Source organism: Schistocerca serialis, chromosome 2 (assembly GCF_023864345.2).
Source record: "Schistocerca serialis cubense isolate TAMUIC-IGC-003099 chromosome 2, iqSchSeri2.2, whole genome shotgun sequence".
Lineage (NCBI taxonomy): Eukaryota > Metazoa > Arthropoda > Insecta > Orthoptera > Acrididae > Schistocerca > Schistocerca serialis.
The window spans coordinates 940617058-940638845 of NC_064639.1; the positions used below are offsets into that span (position 1 = coordinate 940617058).

Below are 21788 nucleotides of genomic sequence, written 5' to 3' on the forward strand. Positions count from 1 at the left end.
AACATGCTGTGTTCTGTTTGCTAAAAACTCTTCAATCCAGCCACACAGCTGGTCTGATATTCCGTAGGCTCTTACTTTGTTTATCAGGCGACAGTGCGGAACTGTATCGAACGCCTTCCGGAAGTCAAGGTTCAAATGGTTCAAATGGCTCTGAGCACTATAGGACTTAACATCTATGGTCATCAGTCCCCTACAACTTAGAACTACTTAAACCTAACTAACCTAAGGACATTACACAACACCCAGCCATCACGAGGCAGAGAAAATCCCTGACCCCGCCGGGAATCGAACCCGGGAACCCGGGGGAAGTCAAGGAAAATGGCATCTACCTGGGAGCCTGTATGTAATATTTTCTGGGTCTCATGAACAAATAAAGCGAATTGGGTCTCACACGATCGCTGTTTCAGGAATCCATGTTGATTTCTACAGGGTAGATTCTGGGTTTCCAGAAATGACACGATACGCAAGCAGAAAACATGTTCTAAAATTCTACAACAGATCGATGTCAGAGATATAGGTCTATAGTTTTGCGCATCTGCTCGACGACACTTCTTGAATACTGGGACTACCTTTGCTCTTTTCCAATCATTTGGAACCTTCCGTTCCTCTAGAGACTTGCGGTACACGGCTGTTAGAAGGGGGGAAAGTTCTTTCGCGTACTCTGTATAGAATCGAATTGGTATCCCGTCAGGTCCAGTGGACTTTCCTCTGTTGAGTGATTTCAGATGCTTTTCTATTCCTTGGACAGATATTTCGACGTCAGCCATTTTTTCGTTTGTGCGATGATTTAGAGAAGGAACTGCAGTGCGGTCTTCCTCTGTGAAACAGCTTTGGAAAAAGGTGTTTAGTATTTCAGCTTTATGCGTGTCATCCTCTGTTTCAATGCCATTCATTCTTAAACCGGCCCCTACTTCTCTTTTTCGCGTTTATTGCCATGTGCTTGTGGTGGTGGGGGCCTGTTTCGATAACCTGTCGGTATGCGACTACTCGTGACGTCCGTTTGGCGTAAGACCACCTCTGTCTTACGTGTGACGGTACAGTAGAGACGGCCTCCGTGCTGCGCAAAATGAGTCAGCCACTGTGTGGATTTGACGCGCTGCGCGGCGCCGTGTTTACATTTCGCCGTAATAATGCAGGCGGAAGCGGCGCCGGCAGCTGGGATTCACTGCCGGCAGGTGGCGCGGAGACGGCGCGTTCATTACCGGCAGTCGCGGCGCCTTCCGTAATTACTCCGTCCAGGGAGCACGCTGGGGTCAGCAAACACCTCTGGCCGCAACTTGGGCCCCTATTCAGCCCCTGGGCCGAGATCCGGCTTAGGAGGATTTTGGCGCAGACGCGCCACGGCGCTGGTCCGTACAGTAGGCGTTTTATGCCTGCTACTGCGTGGTGCACATCGAAGCGCTGCAATATTCACGTACAACTCTGTATTTTCGACCATTTTTGGAAGACAGTAGCAGGGGTTTGACACACTCTGAGGATTAAATAATCACACTGTAACCTTGTTGGACGTATTATTCATAGGAACTGACATTATTACTGCTAATTTCTTTTATTCTGACAGGAGCCACAGTTACGGTAGTTTTTAATGATACTGCCTCGATTTCTTTGTAATATTTTTTATTTTATTGTTATAGATCCAAATTTCGGCATTAGGCCATGTTAAACGACAAAAACTGCAATAAATAATAAAATTATCACAAAAGCAAGAATAGTGTACAAATACCAAGATTCTTCACCTTATTTATATGTCAAAAAATATCAGACTGGTATGAAATACAAGCACTTGTCGAGCAAGCAAATCTGCTCACATAGGCCGTATCTGTCATTAGTAGCCGGCTGGAGTGGCCGAGCGGTTCTAGGCGCTACTGTCTGGAGCTGCGCGACCGCTACGGTCTCAGGTTCGAATCCTGCCTCGGGCATGGTTGTATGTGATGTCCTTAGGTTAGTTAGGTTTAAGTAGTTCGACGCCCTAGGGGACTGATGACCTCAGAAGTTAAGTCCCAAAGTGCTCAGAGCCATTTGAACCATTTTTTTGTCATTAGTAAAGGTGAGAACATCCCCAAAACGCCTAAATACACTGAAGCGCCAAAGAAACTGGTATAGGCATGCGTATTCAAATACAGAGATATGTAAACAGGAAGAATACGACGCTGCGGTCGGCAACGCCTATATAAGACAAGTTCAAATGGCTCTGAGCACTATGCGACTTAACTTCTCAGGTCATCAGTCGCCTAGAACTTAGAACTAATTAAACCTAACTAACCTAAGGACATCACACACATCCATGCCCGAGGCAGGATTCGAACCTGCGACCGGAGCGGTCGCTCGGTTCCAGACTGGAGCGCCTAGAACCGCACGGCCACTCCGGCCGGCAAGACGACATGTGTCTGGTGCAGTTGTTAGATCGGTTACTACTGCTGCAATGGCACGTTATCAAGATTTAAGTGAGTTTCAACGTGGTGTGACAGTTGGCGCACGACCGATGGGACAAAGCGTCTCCGAGGTAGCGTTGAAGTGGGGACTGTCCAGTACGACCAGTTTCAAGAGTGTACCGTGAGTATCAGGAATCCGTAAAATATCAAACCTCCAACATGGCTGCTGCAGGAGAAAGATCCTGCAAGAACGGGACCAACGACGACTGAACAGAATCGTTCACCGTGACACAAGTGCAACCTTTCTGCAAATTGCAACAGATTTCAGTGCTGGGCCGTCAACAAGTGTCGGCGTGCAAACGATTCAACGAAAGATCGTCGATATGGGCTTTCGGAGCCGAAGGCCCACTCATGTACCCTTGACGACTGCACGACACGAAGCTTTACGCCTCGCCTGGGCCCATCAACACCGACATTGGACTGTTGATGACTGGAAACATGTTGCCTGATCAGACGAATTTCGTTTCAAATTGGATTGAGCGGATGGACGTGTACGGGTATGGAGACATCCTCATGAATACGTGGATCCTGCATGTCAGCAGGGGACTGTTCAAGCTGGTGGAGGAACTGTAATGATGTGGGACGTGTACAGTTGGAGTAATACGGGACCCTTGATACACCTAGATACGACTCTGACAGGTGACACGTACGAAAGCATCCTGTCTGATCAGCTGCAGCCATTCAAGTCCACTGTGCATTCCGACGGACTTGGGCAATTCCAGCAGGACAATGCGACATCCCACACATCCAGAATTGCTAGGGTGTCCATTTAATTATCATTTCATTCTAGCAAAGCTGCATGGTCATCAACAGTAACTGTTCTTTCGGGAACAGATACTACCGTCATATATAGTTAAAAGATTTGTGATGGATGAGGAAGGGGGGAGGGGGGAGGAGGGGGGATTGGAATGATGAAGGTGGTATATGGAGAGGATAGGTATATCGTTTGAGGTTGCGTGATGTTTTAGACAGATAAACTAAACTCCGCCCTAACAGGCCATGAAGGCCCAATGATAAAGGAAAAAAGTCTGCAAGAGCTATTCTGAAAGTAAGGCCTGACAGTTCGTGAAATGGAAACGACAGTGAAAACCCGATGAAGCTTTGAACAGATGTGTTGGGCAGTGTAGCTACTATGCCTGCCAATCGCGTCACGTCGCTGTTTTCAGTTCTGAGCCGACGGTGAGGACGAAAGATGCTTAGAGCAATAGTGTCTCCCGCCAAGTGTGGGTGTCCGTTGAGAGGTTTCGCCTGATTTCAGACAACCCCACACAACGTACCTGTCATGCGTTTCCTTCTTCACGACAATTCTTGGCCGCACACTACAGGGGCAATGAGATCGCCCCTTCAGTGTTTTCGATGGGAAGTGTTTGATCACCTGCCACAGAGCCTGACTTGGCTCCCTATGTCAGTCATCTCTGCTCACATGAATCGCTGGGTATGATGACAACATTGTGGTACAAACTGCACACCAGTGTTAAGAAGTGGCGGAAAACAAAGGCGGCTGTCTTCTATGGCGAATGTTGATATAACGCTACCACAAATGTGTAATTTGGAGCGACGACTATGTAGCGAAGTAACTGGAAGGTATTATTTTCTCTATGGTTTCCATTTCGCGACCGATCGAACCTAATTATCCGAACAGCACTCGTAAAATGTACATTACGCGAATTTATTGAAAAATGGGGAAATACACATATAAATGTACCTTTCCATTGTCCTTAGAAATGCTGAACCACGTTTTTGTAGAAGGACATGGACTTTTGCCATCGGTGTGTCCATACGAAAAACATCAATGTATTGATATTACTTCTAGTGACGTTTCTTGACATATTTTCCTTTGGAACAGCAGCATCTTTTGGAAATCATACGGATTACTTCAACTAAGAGACAGAACTATATAATATAATTTGTCTAGCTAGTTCAACAGGTAGGACCAGTTTCTCTTGTAATGTGAATGAAAAGAACATACAGTGTCTGATAGTGATCAGTCACTACAGAGAAGATAATTCTCGATGTCAGGACGCGGTGAAGCTGTTGTTACTCCAGTTTCGTCCATTTAGCGTCTGTTGTAAGTCAAACATTACTCACGCGGCCTGAAGCTCCGCGATTACTACCTCTGAGCTAAATTATGCCAATGAGATAACCGGATTGGTACTAAAATGTTACTGAATGGTAACCAAAGAGATTCCTGATGATCCTTGAATGGTTGTCAGCAAAGTGATACTGCTGGTGAGTTATGGCGCTGGCAACTGCTCTTGACCCGAGGTTCAAGTTATCACATTTTTCTACATGTCGTAGCTAAAAGTAAAGTGGCCACTTTTTTGAATGGATTCGTCAAGAATACCGATAATGCTGCTCAGCTATCAGAATCGTCAGGCGAGGCGTCGTTGTCAGATAAAAAAAGAATATTTCTGTAAATACATCAACATTTAGCACACAGGAAAATGAAACTGAAACATGTATCTTCCACAAAAACGGACAGTGAAGTTAGTATATATATATATATATATATATATATATATATATATATATATATATATATATATATATATCTCGATTCAACAGTTCCTCCGATTACACAAAACTCAATTGCAATGTGGAATAATATGAATGGTATGTTTCCGAGATTGTACACATGCGTTACCGTATATTTACCCACCGTGACGACGTCAGTTCAGAACGAACGACTGCTATCTAAAGCGAAATCGTTTACTGGAAAAGCGGCATTTGGAACTGTTGCTTTTAAATCCCGTTCTGAATAAATAAATATTGATTTTGATAACTGTTCCCAGCAGCGATACACTGTTATAAAACTTCTTTCTTTATTAACTTCAGTTCTCTGAGTGTCTGATATTGTGCTTTCATTAATAAAAATGCTTACATATTTTGTGAGTTCTGTTAGCGAAAAAGTTCTCGCTCAGTATTTTACACAGACTACATTATTTATACTAAAATAATACGAAGTACTACAACATCCCGTACACGAACTTCTGCAATTTAAAAAAAAATCGATGTTTCGATACAGCGATGTTTTTAAGTCAATGTTTTACCAACAACGATGTGTTTTCATAAAACATTGATGCATAGGAATATCGGTGGTATCGCAGACGACGTTTGTATCCCTAAGTTTCCTTTTGCCAATCAGCATACTACTGATTACTGAAATGTTATCATTAACATACTGCCAGTTGCGTGGTTTGTAATGATTTTCGACTTTGGATTCACAGATTCGAGACACTGCGGCTCTACGTCTTTAGTGTATGGTTGCAGCTTGAGAATTTTCTTCATTTATTCAAACACTTGAGATGGTGTTTCAAGGAACACACAATATCCTTTCACCTCTCCTTAAGTTTAATTAGTTACGTTCACATATCTATGTGAGAAAATTTTAAACTTTTGGAAACATTTCAGATTCACTGAATTAATAATACTGGCGCATTGGAGCAGTGTCATGAATGTGCAAACGTTGTGCCTACTTCCTTCTCTAACGTGGCGCTTGAAATGACAGCTACTGTATACTTTTCGATGCACTCAAGTGCCAAAGGAACTGGTATAGGCATGCGTATTCAAATACAGAGATTTGTAAATAGGCAGAATACACTGTTGGCAATGAGGGATGGGACACAGCATCTCCGAGGTATCTATGAAGTACGACCATTTCATGAGTGCACCGCGAATATCAGGAATCCGGTAAAACATCAAATCTCTGACGTCGTTGCGGCCGGAAAAAGACCTTGCAAGAACGGGACCGACGATCACTGAAGAGAATTGTGCCAACGTGAAGAAATTGCTGCAGATTTCAGTGCTGAGCCATCAACAAGTTTCAGCATGCGAACCATTCAACGAATTATCATCGATATGGGCTTTCGGAGCCGAAGGCCCACTCGTGTACCCTTGATGACTGCACGACACAAAGCTTTATGAAATGATAATTAAATCAAGACTCTAAGCTGTCGACATCAACGGGGACAGTTGGAAATGTGTGCCCCTAGTCGAACCCGGGATCTCCTGCTTACATGGCAGACGGTCTATCCATCTGAGTCACCGAGGGCTCATAGGATAGTGCGACTACAGGAATTTCTCCCTTGCACGCTCCCCGTGAGACCCACATTCCCGCCGGCCGCGGTGGTCTCGCGGTTAAGGCGCTCAGTCCGGAACCGCGCGAATGCTACGGTCGCAGGTTCGAATCCTGCCTCGGGCATGGATGTGTGTGATTTCCTTAGGTTAGTTAGGTTTAAGCAGTTCTAAGTTCTAGGGGACTGATGACCACAGATGTTAAGTCCCATAGTGCTCAGTGCCATTTGAACCATTTTTGAACCCACATTCCCAACTTAATGTCCGCACACTACATTCGTAGTGCCCCTGCCCATTACACTCATTACTTGCGGCAGATACTCTTACCAAGTCCCGTAAGAGTTCGGGCAATGCGTGTGCATCCAACACAGAAGATGAAGTTTAATGGCCGGATATGTCCAAAAGAACAGATACCATCTTCTTGTATTATTTGAACTTAAGTCCTCCAAAGCTCTTTTAAATTCTGATTCTAAAATCGTGTCCCCTATCTCTTCTAAATCGACTCTTCAGACAAATCTTTCTTCTCATAGAGGCTATCGGTGTATTCTTTCCACCTATTCGGTCTCTCCCCTGCATTTAAGAGTGGAATTACCGTTGCACTCTTAATGTTATCACCCTTGTTTTTAATGTCACCGAAGGCTGTTTTGACTTTCCTGTATGCTGAGTCAGTTCTACCAACATTCATTTCTTTTTCGATTTCTTCACATTTTTCATGCGGCCATTTCGTCTTAGCTTCCCCGCACTTCCTATTTATTTCATTCCTCAGCGACATGTACATCTGTATTCTTGAGTCTCCCGGAAAACTTTTTATGTACTTCCTCCTTTCATCGATCAATTGAAGTATTTCTTCTGCTGTCAATGGTTTGCACCCGTGGTCTTGGGGTAGTGATTTCGATTCATAATCCAAACGTCTTCGATACCTGGTTCGAATCCCGCTGCTCCTTAAATTTTGATTAAGGTATAAGAAGTCACCCTAATTCTGCCAACGGCTTTGTCAAAGACAAGGATATCAGGTCAGACGAGTACAGGGTAAAATCAACCGCAGCAGGAAAGGGTACACTTTTTCTCTCTCTCTTCATGTTCAGCTTGCGACGTCGGCATGTATACCTGAACTATCGTTGTCGGATTTGGTTTGCTGTCGATTCTGATAAGAATAACCCTATCACTGAATTGTTCACAGTAACACACTCTCTGCCATACCTTCCTATTCATAACGAATCCTGCTCCCGTTATACAATTATCTGCTGCCGTTGCTATTACCCTATACTGATCTGGCCAGAAATCTTTCTTTCCACTTCACTTCACTGACCCCTACTATATCTAGATTGAGCCTTAGCATTTCCCTTTTCAGATTTTCTAGTTTCCCTACCATGTTCAAGCGTCTGACATTCCACCCTCAGACTCATAGAACGTTATCCTTTCGTTGATTATTCAATCTTTTTCTCGTGGTGATCTCTCTCTTGGCAGTCTCCTCCCGCAAATCTGAATGGGGGACTAATCCGGAATCTTTTGCTAAAGGAGAGATCACCATGACACTTCTTTAATTACAGGCCACATGTCCTGTGGACACACTTTATGTGTCTTCAATGCCGTGCCGGCATCCTCATGCCGTTGATCTTTGTTGATTCTTCTGCCTTCAGGGGCAGTTCCCCACCCCTAGGACAAGAGAATGCTCTGAACCTCTGTCAGCTCCTCCGCTCTCTTTGACAAGACCGTTGGCAGAATGAGGATGATTTCTTAAGCCGGAAGTCTTCGGGAACCAATGCTGATTATTAATCAAAATTTAAGCATCTCCGGGATTCGAACCTAAATCCTTGGCAGTCTGAGTCTCCGCTCACACCTTCCAAACGTATATCTAAATTTTTGTGTTCTTCATGTGCTTCTCGCGAAGCCAGCAATATCGACCAGCGCCGTTATAATTTTCTGTAAATACAAATTGTTCTGCTGATTGCCTGAATAGTAGCGACTGACTATGTACCACTCTTTCACGCAAAATCATTCTTCTTATACACTTTCAAATCGTCTTTGGCAAAAGAGTTACACATTGTCTCCGGCACAAACCGTTAATCGCACTCCAACACTCTTTCAACATACAAGAGGAGGTGTTTCTCTTCACTGAATTTACACAAACAATATTTTCACTCTTAGCACGCAAATTACGTAAATCACACGGCTTCAAAATTTAACACACAAACCCACGTGAGGAAACAAAAATAACGTGATTCTTAAATTTAATATACATAACGTTACTGTTAGATACGCGTGAAAGAACTAAAGATACGAAGAAAAAGTCCGTCTTGTGCCAGATCAGATCTATATGTACGATGGCCAATTTGTGGTGCGTGGTGGAGATTACTGCTGGTACTATTATCACAAGGAGAGAAGCTTCTTCATGGCAGGAATTCTACACTGAATTGCTCTTCCTTCTTCCCCCTTTCTCGCGAGAGTTAAAGAAAACTTTTCCCATTACGGCTACTTAGCTATGTCGCCGCTCTTAGCCAGCACTGTCTTAGGACTTTTTTCCCTCTCAAGATTCCAGAACAATAGTACAGCTCCTGGCACGATATCCTTAGATTATTACAAAATTATCTTCATAAACTCACATTGACAAACTGTAAGTAAAATAATGCATCCATGTGAGAGGATTTACGTGCATCGCCTGTATGCAAGCTGCAAGGATAAATCATTCCAGCATCTGCAGGTTATAAAGGGTCTGGAATTTCAGGCACCTACCTGTTATCATACTATTCGTGCTAACTGCAGCGAACATAGCTGGTGTCAAAGACTTCATGGTACATCGAGAGTGGTGGTTAGCTATCCTTAACCACGACTGCCAATCACTACTTGCAACTCTCACAGATTGATCAGAGGTGAGTCGCAGGTGCTCAAGATTCATTCAGTGGCGTTCGAAATGAGCTTAATAAATCTGGTGTCACTGGCCCCATGGATTGGGTAACGGGGTGGCAGGAAATGAAGGGAACACACGAGTATAATCATGGAGAGACGACGTTAATCGAGGAATCGCGTCACAGTTCAGGCACTGACTAGAAGTAGAGGCTGTTGTAAACAGAGCAAATGCCGTAGTATGCGCGAGCATGCTCAACAAGAAATGAGAGACTTATTATTCTAAGATACCTCTCTGAGATGTTTTGATGACATTAGAACAGCACATGACGGAAAGGTATCAAATGGAGTATATTTGATTACGTTTATGAGCGGACTTCGAAAGTACGTCATACATTAAAAGCCATGGTGAAACCTTCAGCCATCATTTACTTTGCACAGTTCGCTACTAGTTTCGGTCAGTGGCCATTATCAAGCTTGGACGAAAACTAATAAATCAAGCCATTAGAGATTACACAGTTTGCGGGGAAATATGAGGTTAAATAGTATATCACTTACTGGGATAACCGGAAGGAAGTTATACCATAATTTGAACAAAAGTAATTTGCTCTTTTAAGCCCACCACATTACGTAAAACTTTTCCAGCGTTAATAACTGTGTTCGATAATTTTCGTCAAGAAGCAAGTCCATATCGACAGCTAGTAACACATTGGCAGATGTAACTAGGCCAAACAGCCAAGGATACAATCAAAGACAATGCAGTGTGACAGAGAAAACTATAGTACATGCTAGTAACTGCAGTATCAATTGGCTAAGAGGTACATTACAAGCTTTGGTTCCAAGTAAACACTGTATGCAAGTGAAATACTAAATGTCTTTTTCCTTCTCTAGATAGTCGCACAGATGACAAAATGGTAGATATCGAAATAGATGACAGAGGGATAGAAAAACAATTAAAATCGCTCAAAAGAGGAAAGGCCGCGGGACCTGATGGGATACCAATTCGATTTTACACAGAGGATCTTGCCCCCCTTCTTGCAACGGTGTACCGAAGGTCTCTAGAAGAGCGTAGCGTTCCAAAAGATTGGAAAAGGACACGGGTCATCCCCATTTTCAAGAATGGACGTCGAACAGATGTGCAGAACTATAGACCTATATCTCTAACGTCGATCAGTTGTAGAATTTTGTAACACGTATTATGTTCGAGTATAATGACTTTTCTGGAGACTAGAAATCTACTTTGTAGGAATCAGCATGGGTTTCGAAAAAGACGATCGTGTGAAACCCATCTCGCACTATTCGTCCACGAGACTCAGAGGGCCATAGACACGGGTTAACAGGTACATGCCGTGTTTCTTGACTTTCGCAAGGTGTTCGATACAGTTCCCCACAGTCTTTTAATGAACAAAGTAAGAGCATATGGACTATCAGACCAATTGTGTGATTGGAGTGAAGAGTTCCTAGCTAACAGAACGCAGCATGTCATTCTCAGTGGAGAGAAGTCTTCCGAAGTAAGAGTGATTTCAGGTGTGTATCAGGGGAGTGTCGTAGGGCCGTTGCTATTCACAATATACATAAATGACCTTGTGGATAACATCGGAAGTTCACTAAGGCTTTTTGCGACTGATGCTGTAGTATATCGAGAGGTTGTAACAATGGAAAATTGTACTGAAATGCAGGAGGATGTAGACAAGTTTAATGTGCTACGAATACATAGAAAGAAAGATCCTTTATCATTTAGCTACAATATAGCAGGTCAGCAACTGGAAGCAGTTAATTCCATAAATTATCTGGGAGTAGGGATTAGGAGTGATTTAAAATGGAATGATCATATAAAGTTGATCGTCGGTAAAGCAGATGCCAGACTGAGATTCATTGGAAGAATCCTAAGGAAATGCAATCCGAAAACAAAGGAAGTAGGTTACAGTACGCTTGTTCGCCCACTGCTTGAATAATGCTCAGCAGTGTGGGATCCGTACCAGATAGTGTTGATAGAAGAGATAGAGAAGATCCAACGGAGAGCAGCGCGCTTCGTCAGTATCATTTGGCAATCGCGAAAGCGCTACGGAGATGATAGATAAACTCCAGTGGAAGACTCTGCAAGAGAGACGCTCATTAGCTCCGTACGGGATTTTATTGAAGTTTCGAGAACATACTTTCACCTAGGAGTCAAGCAGTATATTGCTCCCTCCTACGTATATCTCGCGAAGAGACCATGAGGATAAAATCAGAGAGATTAGACCCCACACAGAGGCATACCGACAATCTTTCTTTCCACGAACAATACGAGACTGGAATAGAAGGGAGAACCGATAGAGGTACTCAGGGCACCCTCCGCCATACACAATCAGGTGGCTTGCGGAGGATGGATGTAGATGTAGAACTAGATAGTGAGATTCCATATATAAAAACGTAATACATCAAGAAATGTCACACTGGCGACCTTTGTAATCTAAAATACATCTTAACTGCCCGAAAATAAATCAGCTTAAACAATAAATGGTTCAAATGGCTCTCAGCGCTATGGGACTTAACATCTGAGGTCATCAGTCCCCTAGAACTTAGAACTACTTAAACCTAACTAACCTAAGGACATCACTCACATCCATGCCCGAGGCAGGATTCGAACCTGCGACCGTAGTGGTCGCGCGGTTCCCGACTGTAGCGCCTAGAACCGCTCGTCCACCCAGGCCGGCGCTTAAACAATAGAAAACCATTTAATGACATCAATGCCCAGGTAAAGCCACATTAAAAAACATCTTAATTGCCGAAAAATAGCTCAGCTGGGCTAGTATGTTGTTATATCAACAGATAAAAACCAAAATAACATATACTAGGAAGGAAACAGCTCACAAACTGAGCCATCGTAAAATTTCATGTACAGTGTGAATAAAAACGCAGCCAAACTGGCTCAGTATCCAATAACAAAATATAACAATAACATGCATTCATCTTGAGCATAGAGATTAAAACTTTATTGCACTATTAATTTCGTACACCCAATGAAGATCTGGATAGGAGGAGTAGGGTTGATTGTGGGGTGGGGTGGGGGAGGGGAAATCTTTCCAAACAGTAGACTTTTTAATAATTTTTGAGAACATTTCTCTTCTCTTGGAGAAAGCGATTCTTTTTTTATTACTTAAAATGCACATGCAGTCACACCGGCAAGAAACCTTGTTTCTTTCTTTTTAAATACGACGTTACCGGTTTCGCTCTGTTTTAGACCTTTTCAGACGTACCAACATGATAAAAAGGAGACGGTGGCGGTAAACTGAGCAACCGCTACGACTCCACGAACGCTAACTGCGCCTACTTCGTTTACCACCACCATCTACCATCATGATGGTAGGTCTGAAGATGGTCTAAAGCAGACCGAAACCGGTAACCAATTATGAAAAAAAAGAAGTTTCTTGCGTTTGTGACTGTGCATGTGCATCTTTAAGTAGTAGACTTTTTTGGCGAATGTGAGTGTAGAACACACTACAGAGAAAGCAGGAGGAAACAATGCTAATTTTTTCCCCTAAAGACGGGCTTGGAAGCAAGGGGGACGATCAGCTGATAGAACGATGGGGATAAGCAGTAGAGTCCACCTACAGCTTAAATAGTGACATACATGACATAATTTTATACAGATTAGTGACTGGTCGGAATAAAGGGGGGAGGGATATCAAATGGAGTATGTTTAACTATATGTACGATGGGATTTCAAAAGTAAGTCACACAATGCTATGACAGGCCAAGTTAACTTACACTGAATGCTGCACTACCCTTCAAAGGGACACAGATACATGAGACTATTTTTCAACATAATCGCCATGTCTCTGTAAACAACAGTCGGAACGTTCTTCCAATCGTTCAATTCCTCAACGACAGAAATTCTCTCACTGGACACAGAGCCATTCGTGAACGGCTGTGTGAACGTTCTGATGGTGAGAATATCTGCGACTGCCTGTGGTCGATATTTATGTCTATCCTTCCCCATCAGCATCACCAACATTTTTGCGGTCTGGGTCAAATTTTGGCACCGTTTCATTTCGGCGTAACGCGACATTATGTTTGGTCTTTATACCGCCAGAGTTTCACCGTGAATCTGCGTGCAATTTAGTCGTTTTATCCGAAAATCGTACTGTCCCGCGTACTTCGACTTTGAAGCTCGTTTCCAGTTTCACTCCCGCGCTGTTATCGGTACCAGAGCAGAAACCTGTCTGCATATCACGCAGAAAATGTAGTCTTTTCTGACAATACGCCACTCCTGTTGCACAATGGTCTTAGTGTGGGAAGACGTGTTTGACATGTGCTGAGAGATGACGTAAATGCACTTGAAAAGGGTCCAAAGGTGAAACTGCAATAGTGTACGTAAGATACCGTGCTCTCATATGAAGTCTCTTTGGCGCCCGTGACCAGAATCTACTCATTCTCAGTAATGTGCGGTACGCTAGACAAATTATGCTATAATTGTAAGATTAATAGGGGCTACTCAGTGAGTGACACCTAATATAACGGAATGTTGGGAAATATGTTTCCACTGGATTGTAAGAGAGAGAGGACGAAGGTGAACAAAGAAATAAGCATACGAAAGATTTGAGAAAATGAATGTTATAATGTCTGAAAAAATATTGATTACAGGAAGGGTAGTCTCCCATGGACAGTACAGTCATCCACACAAATAATGCACAAGTTCACAAATCACTTATTCGCCCGTTAATATCCATAACGACAGAACTACAGCAACAAAATGTTTGCAATGCATTTTACGAGAGAGAGAGATTAAAAAAGAGGAAGAGATGTAACTTTTCTAATTATGGACGGAAAAGTTATAATTGGTATCGCCAGCCATGCGTGTAGTGGATTCCAAAAGCTCACCAACGAATAACAAAGTGCAGCACTGAGTCGTCAAATACACGGTATGGGTTAATTTTAATGTACATTATTTGAAAATAGACTTAAACGTAAAAATCGCGTATGCTTCTCGAGTGAATGGTAAGGCTAGTGGCTACAACAGTCTTACTCAGTTGTACCAAACAGCTTGCTGAAACATCGAAACACTACAATTATCCTCCGGATCGTTTAACTTCACACTGAAGCAGAGAAAGCTTCTATCTTCCTCTGCTCACAGAGAAAATATCGGTCAAACTGAATTTGGTGGCCTGCCCTCTTATTCATTCGTACCAGCCACAGTACGTGAACAGATTACGGGTTTATTAGAGGCTTTGTAAACTTTTAATAGTCAACTAGGACAACATTACGTGCAAGTAGTAAGGCGTACCACTTCGGCCGTTTCGAGAAAATCGCGAGAGTTTTTTGCGTCAGTGATGCACCGGTGCCTAGCAACCCTAAACGAAATGGCAGCAGTTACTTGATTTGTTTTCAAGCTCCGTAATCGATGGATCGATGTTTTCCTTATTTATATTTTTTTTCCTCTCTTCATATTATTACGTACATATTACATATGAAAGGTAACGTGATGAAAGACACGTGTATTTTATTGAATTTCTAATGTTATTTGGCTGTTTACTAATTTTTATTACTAGAAAAATTACCATGCGACTTTTTTTTTATACACAAACTAAAAACTTCACCAAGCGTCTTCAAACTTGTTTATGTTTGATTGAAGACGAACGATAAATTGGTTGTCGTGAACAATGCTAATAAAATACATTCCATCGTATATCGCCAACAAGCTTTGTTTGTACTTAGAAACTCTAAAGATTTCTTGTGCATGCGGGAAAATTACAGTCATTCGATGTATTAGATGCCGTTTTGATTTGTTTCCCTTGCCTGTATTAAAAATATCATCCTGCAATTAGTAATGTCAAAAGCACATTCGACAGTTAATCATACATTGCCCTCATATTCTGGCTGTTTTGTACCTGACAAACTGCCTTTTGGCTTCTGCCTCGGGTTCTTCGGCCAACGTTCGTCTGATGATTCTTCCGACGTTTCGCCAGCACGAGTGGCTGGCATTGTCAGAGTTTCACCCTCTATTGCTGGTGGTGGACTGGAGTGTGAAACTTTGACAGTGATGAATAGACGTACATTTACGTGAACTTTTATTGAATTTACAATCCTATTAGATTGTTTGCTAATTTTTATTATCACAACAAATATGATATTTATAATTACCGACAAGTAAACGACCACATGCGTAAAGTTTTCCTGAAAATGTATGTATTCGTGCTGGCGAAATGTCAGAAGAATCATCAGAAGAACGTCGCCCGAAGAATCCGAGAGAGAAGCCAACAGGCAGTTCGTCAACAAGTGGCCACGAAAGACTTAACAGCTCTGTTTTGTAACTCATTGTGTTACTGAATAAAGCTGTTTGCACCATTATTTATCAAAATGGCTCAGCATACAGAGGTGGTTCAAATGGCTCTAACAAGGGAACCTCCCCATCGCATCCCCCTCAGATTTAGTTATAAGTTGGCACAGTGGATAGGCCTTGAACAACTGGACACAGATCAATCGAGAAAACAGGAAGAAGTTATGTGGAACTATGAAAAAAATTAGTAAAATATACAAACTGAGTAGTCCATGTGCAATATATGCAACATCAAAGAGATTGTAGCATAAGGAGCGCCGTGGTCCCGTGGTTAGCGTGAGTAGCTGCGGAACGAGAGGTCCTTGGTTCAAGTCTTGCCTCGACTGAAAATTTTACTTTCTTTATTTTCGCAAAGTTATGATCTGTCCGTTCGTTCATTGACGTCTCTGTTCACTGTAAGAAGTTTAGCGTCGGTGTTTTGCGACCGCACCGCAAAACCGTGCGATTAGTAGACGAAAGGACGTGCCTCTCCAATGGGAACCTAAAACATTTGATCGCAAGGTCATAGTTCAACCGATTCCTCCACAGGAAAACATCTGATATATTCTATACGACACTGGTGACGGCATGTGCGTCACATGACAGGAATATGTTGTCGACCCACCTAACTTGTACACTTAGCGAATGGGTAAAAAGATTCTTCTACCTTGCCCGATTTAGGTCTTCTTGCGGATGTGATAATCACTCCGAAAAAAGTAATGAAAACACAAGAGTTTGTCACATAAACTGAAAATAAAAATTTAAACTTTTCACTCGAGGGAGGACTTGAACCTAGGACCTCTCGTTGGGTAGCTGCTCTCGCTAACCACGGGACCACGGCGCTCCGTGACACCCATTGTCCTTGATGTTGCCTATCTTTGCCTGGACTACTCAGTTTGTATATTTTACTAATTTTTTTAATAGTTCCACACAACTTCTTCCGGTTTTCTCGATTGATCTGTGTTCAGTTTTTCAAGGCCTATCCACTGTGCCAACTTATAAATAAATCTGAGGGGGGTGCGATGGGGAGGTTCCCTTGTAAGCACTATGGGACTTAACATCTGACGTCATCAGTCCCCTAGACTTAGAACTACTTAAACCTAACTAACCTAAGGACAACACACACATACATGCCCGAGGCAGGATTGGAACCTGCGACCCCAGCGGTCGCGCGGTTCCAGACTGTAGCACCTAGAACCCCTCGGCCACCCCGGCCTAACATTATTTATCGATGCCTGACGCTCGTCCTTGAAATCTGTGTCTGCAGATCGAAGCGCCCAGATGCAAAGCATTTCTCGGTACCTTATCCGATTGCAGGAATAGGGGATTTCAGAAATCACTAGAGGCATAGATTTTCAGGAAACCTTTACGTGGTGGCCGCCATTTCATGCTCAGGGCAGCAACAAGCCGATACATCGCTGACGCGTAAAATTTCTCTTGCCATTTTCTCGAAATCGTGCCAGTAGTATGCTTACTACTTGCCATTATGTTGTCCTAATAGACTACTAAAAGTTTACGAAGTTTGAAGGCAATCCGTGATCCGAAAGACCTGGCCGCTTCTTGTAAGACATGACAAGTCAAGCGGTGCAGAGATATTCGCTGCTTGCTTACCAACGCTATGTTTCGCAAGTGATTCACCCAAGGCCAACTAACTTGGAGTGTTAGAATTACGTTGCAAGTCGGAGCGCATGGCTCCGACGTGTTTCAAAGTGGTACTCTGAATATATCATTTTATCAAACGAACTGTGCAACTGTATGAGCACCCTAAACTGGACAGAGATTCCTTGCACTGAACGATGAAACGTTTTTATTCATTACGAGGAAACAACAATGTCGCTGGAGAAACAATTTATTAGGTGGAAGATAGTGTCTGCCTGTTGTTCGTTACGAGCAGGGTGGCAGATCCACGACAGCAAGTATTAATCCGGGGCGGGGACTCGCGGTGAGTGACGGACGCGCCGGCATATGGCTGTGGGTGCTTTGACCCGCCGGGACAGGGGCGGATCGATGAGCATTCCATTCCGCGGCCCGCGTTCCTGATTTACTGCCACGGAGACGGTAAATCAGTCGCGCCGAATGCCGGCCCGTAAAATCGCCTGACATCCATTCCGCTCTCATTTCCTAATGCAGGGTAGGCGGGCTCGTTCTCCCAGAGACGCGGAACTGCGCAGTCGCTTCGTGGCGGCCCGACCAAATCAGACTTTGGAAGTTCGTTTCCGTCGGAATCAATCAAATGCCACGGGCTGAATATAAAAATGGAGGAGGGACAAATCAATGAAAGAACAAGAGAGAAGGGTTAATCAATGAAAAGAGGCAGTAGTCAACTGTGGGTTACGCGAAGGCTAGCCTTAACCCAAAGGTGGGTTTTACACAGCAGCGTTTTGCTGTCCATGGTACTGCCAGGTGTAGCATAGTTTATCGACTGAATATCAGGCAGCGCCTCTAATGGGGAAGTGGCATTACATTGAAGAGCTCTACAGCCACTGTACAGATGGAGTGACAATCAGTATTCCGTCTAGTAGGCCGGTCCAGCGGGGCGCGATGGCTTTATTAGACCATAGTCAGCATTATTTGCTCACTTTGTCACTGTAGACACTCAGACCATTTTAATACTATTTGTCATAACAAAATTGTTATTTCTCAGATAACCATGGTCTAAAAAAAGTACTGTACATGTGAAACACTGATCCGATATAAGTGAGGGGCTGGTGGCCTTATTCAGATCAGCTTAAATTAGCAAACAAATAAAATAAATTTACGTAGGTTCTGTTCTGTTCTTGCGACGTTATAAACTGAACGCCGGACGGGGTAAACATATTTAGTCGCACTGCTTCAAAAAGAGCGCCTCGAAAGTGTCAGTATAACTTTATGGAATAGCCTGTAGGTGCTCCATGTAACGTAACATTGTTTACTTTAATCCTTATTTCATCATCTGACACTTCTTTTTCAATCTTTTTTCTTATAATTTCCCTCATTTTTTACAATAAAAATCTCGTACTATTACGAGAGGCGTTCAAGAAGTAGTGCAACACACTTTTGCTCTCGGCCAGTATCGGTTGAAAAGTTACCGAATTTGTTGTGGGTCATCGTGGAATTTTCCCGCTTCAGCCCTCATGTATCATGCAGTTCCGATAGCTGACGGCACTATACGTAGACTTCAAAACGGCGTCTGTAAAGGAGGTGCGTTATAAGCGGAGAGCTGTCACTGGGTTTATTTTGGCGGAAAACCACAGCATCGCAGATATTCAAAGGCGCTTGTGAAATGCCTGCAGAGGCCTGGCAGTGAATAATAGCGCATGAGTCGTTGGGCGAGGCGTCTGTCAATATCACAACAAGGTCGCGCAAACCTGCTCGATCACACCCACACCGTCAGACCACACGCAGCTGTGAGTCCTCCAATGTCGGAACGTGCGGACACTCTCATTCGAGGACATCTCTATTGGTAGAGTTGACACACTCGTTCACCTGTCGATGTACCGAAAGGTGTGCCGGCCGCGGTGGTCTAGCGGTTCTAGGCGCTCAGTCCGGAACCGCGCGACTGCTACGGTCGCAGGTTCGAATCCTGCCTCGGGCATGGATGTGTGTGATGTCCTTAGGTTAGTTAGGTTTAAGTAGTTCTAAGTTCTAGGGGACTGATGACCACAGATGTTAAGTCCCACAGTGCTCAGAGCCATTTGAACCATTTTTTTGAACCGAAAGGTGTGTGCCCGTTGGGTTCCCCGCCGCCTAATAGTATAGAGCAAAGAAGGACCATCTGTGAGAAACTGCTTGGGCATTATGAAGCTGATCGTGATAATTTTGTATCTAACATCTCCACATGTGTTGAAATACGCGTTCATCACATCGAGCCAGAAACACCTAGTAAAGTTATGGCGTCGGTCTTCTAGGACGCTGAAGGAGTTACTCTCTTTGATGTCCTCCCTCGTGGTGCAATCATGTGCTCTGAAGTGTGCCGTGCTACCTTCGGGAAATTGAAGAACCAACTTCAGCGTGTTCGTCACCACAAAAATGCAAACAAACATCTCCCCCACGACAATACAGGATTTCACCCAAGTTTGTGTACCCGAAAGGAGCTCGCAGAACTTCATTGCACTGTTCTTCCTCATCCACCGTACAGCGCGGATCTAGCACCTTCTAACTTCCATCTGTTTGGCCCAATGAAGCATGCATTCCGCGGGAAATATTACGTGGATGACTGCTGTGTTACTGATGCATCAAGACATTGGCTCCGACGTCGACCAGTAGAGTGGTACCACGCGGGCAAACTGGCCTGCCAGTAACGTGGCGTAAGGCCGTCGCATTGAACTGAGTTCATGTCGAAAAATAGGATTTTGCAGCCCAAAGTGTGGGAATAATACGGTGTATTGGAATCTTGAATAAAACCAACTTGTTTTGAGAAAAAAAATTGTATTACTTATTGAACGCCCCCCGTAAATACACTCTGTACCAAAACAGTGAAGCATCGAGAAGGAAAGGAAGAAACGGAGTGAATCGTCGTGGGCTTAGACAGATATGTCGTTTAAGTGACCTAATGTTACTTCAGTGATTATAAAATCGAATAAAACTTACAAACAACTCGGCTTTAGAAGCCAGCTTATATATATGTCCTTGACGAATGCAGTGACTCGGTTGGGAAGGGTGTTATAAAACCATCTGTGTCCTCTCTTGAGGCAAACTGGTCCATAGTACTCATAATCTGTGGCTACACGTGTTATTCGCTGCATGTAATAATTCCACCTCATTAAACAAACTAACTCCGAGATTAGGTGTTCCAGACCACGTGAATCGACATGATGCATTATGATCTCCACTCTGTGTAGTATGGTGGAGTATAGGGGTGCTTGCCGAAGTGGCTGAGCGGTTCTAGGCGCTTCAGTCTGGAACCGAGCGACCGCTACGGTCGCAGGTTCGAATCCTGCCTCGGCATGGATGTGTGTGATGTCCTTAGGTTAGTTCGGTTTAAGTAGTTCTAAGTTCTAGGGGACTGATGACCTCAGAAGTTAAGTCCCATAGTGCTCAGAGCCATTTGAATCATTTTTAGTATAGGGGTCAGCACAAAGTTCTGCCAGCTGCTGCCAGCTTTCCTGTCCTGGACTCTACTTATTAGTTACTTTCTGTTTTCTTGTACACGTAGTCCCACATTTTTTGTTTTTAACTAACTGACAACATCTTCCTCCACAACAGTTAGTACATTTATTTATTCAAGATCGCAAATTCTTCTGTTTTGCCACTCTTAAGTAATAGCGATGAAAACCGTCAGGGAATATTCACTAATACATATACATTATACTTACGAGAATGTCGTTCCCGTGACAAAAATATTTAGATATTTACATTTTCCATGTCAAGAAGAAAGTATTCTTCGTCATATGCATTAAAAGACGTAAAACTTCATTTAACAATTCGTATCGAATTTACATGAGTACTGCATCTTTTTTCGTTGCTGTATGTTCACGGTCGTTTTACCTTTAGGAAAGGTAAAGACACCAGAGAGACAGTTCTGACGTTACTGGTTGCTAATAGAATCAAGACTGAAGAAAAAATCAAGGCACGCTCATAGGATTTTTCGGTCTGGGAAAAGCATCCGACAATGTAAACTGGTGCAAGATGTTCGAAATTCTGAGAAAAATAGGGGTAAGCTGCAGGGAAACACGATAATACGTACAAGAACGAAGAGGGAATAGTTAGTGGAACACCAAGAACGAAATTCTCTGATTAAAAAGGATTAACACAGGGACGTAATCTTCCACGCTTACTGTTCAGTCTTTACATCGAATAGGCAATGACGAAAATAAGAGTTCAAGAGTGGGATTCAGATTCAAGGTGAAAGGATATCAATGACTAGATTCGGTGATAGTGAAAGTGACGAAGAATTACAGGATTTCCAGAATGAGATTTTCACTCTGCAGCGGAGTGTGCGCTGATATGAAACTTCCTAGCAGATTAAAACTGTGTGTCCGACCGAGACTCGAACTCGGGACCTTTGCCTTTCGCGGGCAAGTGCTCTACCATCTGAGCTACCGAAGCACGACTCAGGCCCGGTACTCACAGCTTTACTTCTGCCAGTATCTCGTCTCCTACTTTCCAAACTTTACAGAAGCTCTCCTGCGAACCCTGCAGAACTAGCACTCCTGAAAGAA

The 21788-nt window shown here is 43.4% G+C and overlaps 1 protein-coding gene across 1 annotated transcript in view; it reads left to right on the forward strand.

Annotated features, from left to right (window-relative positions):
* Nucleotides 1-1066: 1066 nt before the first annotated feature.
* Nucleotides 1067-21788, forward strand: part of LOC126456532 (extracellular serine/threonine protein CG31145-like) — a 312135-nt gene continuing 291413 nt past the window's right edge. The window contains exon 1 of the mRNA XM_050092282.1: nucleotides 1067-1349. Within this exon, the coding sequence (XP_049948239.1) occupies nucleotides 1067-1349 (283 nt within the window). The remainder of the gene's footprint in view (nucleotides 1350-21788) is intronic.